General features: G+C 55.2%; 1 protein-coding gene across 1 annotated transcript; it reads left to right on the top strand.

The window, feature by feature from the left end:
• Window positions 1–237: 237 nt before the first annotated feature.
• LOC127333833 (uncharacterized) lies at window positions 238–639 on the top strand. Its single transcript, XM_051360272.1, has one exon. It carries the CDS (start codon window positions 238–240, stop codon window positions 637–639), a length of 402 nt encoding a protein of 133 aa, XP_051216232.1.
• Window positions 640–2,317: the final 1,678 nt, after the last annotated feature.

Here is a 2,317-nt window from a genome sequence, read left to right as displayed (position 1 = left end):
CGCAGCGCCGGCTCGCTCCATACCTTCACCGAAGTCGGCGACCGCTGGGACGGGAAGCTCCTCACAAGGGCGGTAGTCGTACATGCAGTCGTCCTCGACGTCCCCCGGTGGCTCAACTGGTCCGAGCAGAGCATCACGTGGACTCGCGAAGACCACGCCCCTCGCATCGAGTACCCCGGCCGAGTGGCGCTAGTCGTCAGGCCCAAGGTGGCCGACTACTAGCTGCCAAAGACACTGATGGATGGAGGGAGCTCCATTAAAATCCTGTACTACGAGACCTTCCAGCGGCTCGGCCTGCCAGACTCGCACCTCGAGAACACCAAAGTCACGTTCCATGACATCGTCCCGGGGCGGAAGGCCTTCCCGATCGGCAAGGTCACGCAGCCGGTAACCTTCGGCACACCTGTGAACTACCACACCGAGCGGATAACGTTCGAGGTGGTCAACTTCCGCAGCCCATACAACTGCGTCCTCGGTCGCCAGGAGTTCGCCAGGTTTATGGCTGCGCCTCATTACGCCTACAATATGATGAAGATGCCCGGGCCCCATGGCGTCATCACCGTCCACGGCGACCCGGATATGGCACTAGAGTGCGAGGACAATAGCGCCAAGCTCGCCGACGCCATCATCGCCGAGTAACACGACAACATCGTCGAGCTCGCCAAGTATCCAGTCGACCGCAACGACCCCGCCATCCTCGAGAAGCCGACTGAGCTTCACTCGTCCGCAGCAACCTTCAAGCCTACAACCGATCCTCGCAAAGTAGATCTTGTAGAGAATGATACGAGTAGGCAAGTTACCATTGGGACGGGCTTGTCCGCCCAATAGGAAAGCGCGCTCATCAAGTTCCTCCGTGAGAATCGAGATATCTTTGCATGGAAACCGTCTGACATGCCGGTTGTCCCGAGAGAACTTGCTGAGCACAAATTACACGTCGACCCCACCGCACGCCCCGTTTGGCAAGCGATGCGACCCGTGGGCGAAGAGCGTGGGCGTGCAATCGCTGAAGAGGTGAACCGGCTACTCGCCGCCGGCTTCATCATAGAAATCAAACACCCCAAATGGCTGGCAAACCCAGTCTTGGTGCTAAAGAAGAACAAGACGTGACGCACGTGTATCGACTACACCAGTCTCAACCACGCATGCCCCAAGGACCCATTCGTCCTACCGTGAATCGATCAGATCATTGACGCGGTCGCGGGGTCGGAATCGCTATGCTTCCTCGACGCCTACTCCGGGTACAATCAAATAAAATGGCAAAAGAAGACCAGGAGAAGATGGCGTTCATCACGCCACTCGGCGCCTACTGCTACACATCCATGACCTTCGGCCTCAGGAATGCTGGAGAAACTTACCAACGGTGCATGAACAGCTGCCTGGAGAGCCAAATTCGCCGCAACGTACACGTCTACATAGACGATGTGGTAGTCAAGTCGACTCGGCAAGACGATCTAGTCGCCGACCTCACCGAGACATTCGCCAACCTGCAGCGCTACCAGATCAAACTCAACCCCCATGAAGTGCACCTTCGGGGTACCATCCGGACAACTCCTCGGCTATGTCGTTTCCAAACGCGGCATCGAGCCTGTAAGAGCAAGATCTATATCCCTTGTTTTGTGTGTTTGATAACAACACTTGAACAATTCTAACCGTTCACAAAGTTTGTCATTGATAGGTTTGCAAGGTGTACGGTGCCCTCGCCGGACACATTATGATCAGAAGACCGAAGCGTAGTTCTTAGGCTTTCTGGTTTTGTGTGTGTGTCGAGAGGTAAACATGGTAGGAGAGGAAAAGTGGAAAACGCTGTTTTAGCCATAGCGGTACTACCGGTACCAGGGGCGGTAGTACCGCTACCCCTACTGGTACCACTCTGAGATACCGCTCTGAGGATTGCACACGAGATTGACCCACAGAACAAGTTACGGTACCTTTACGGTACCTTGAGCGGTAGTACCGCTTGCAAGCGGTAGTACTGCCCATGGTACCGCTCAAGTACCGTAACACATTACGGCATTACCGCTTTGGTACCGCTCCGGTACCGCTTTGGATCCAGTAAGGTCTGGACCCTATTGCGGTACCTCAAGCGGTACCGCGAGCGGTAGTACCGCTATGTGTCCACGTGGGCAAGTTCTGTGGGGATTCGAACTCAGAGCGGTAGTACCGCTTCCCAAAATCGGTAGTACCGCTTAGGCAAAAACAGCACATAACTGTTGGATTTGGAGGGACCTATATAAAGGCCCCTTCTTCCCCAGATCGTTTTTAGCTCTTCTCTCTCTCTCCTCCATTGTTGCTGAGCTCAAAGTGAGGGGATCTCCCC

The sequence above is a fragment of the Lolium perenne genome, chromosome 1 (genome assembly GCF_019359855.2).
Source record: "Lolium perenne isolate Kyuss_39 chromosome 1, Kyuss_2.0, whole genome shotgun sequence".
Taxonomy (NCBI): Eukaryota; Viridiplantae; Streptophyta; class Magnoliopsida; order Poales; family Poaceae; genus Lolium; species Lolium perenne.
This window is presented reverse-complemented; position numbering and strand designations above follow the sequence as displayed.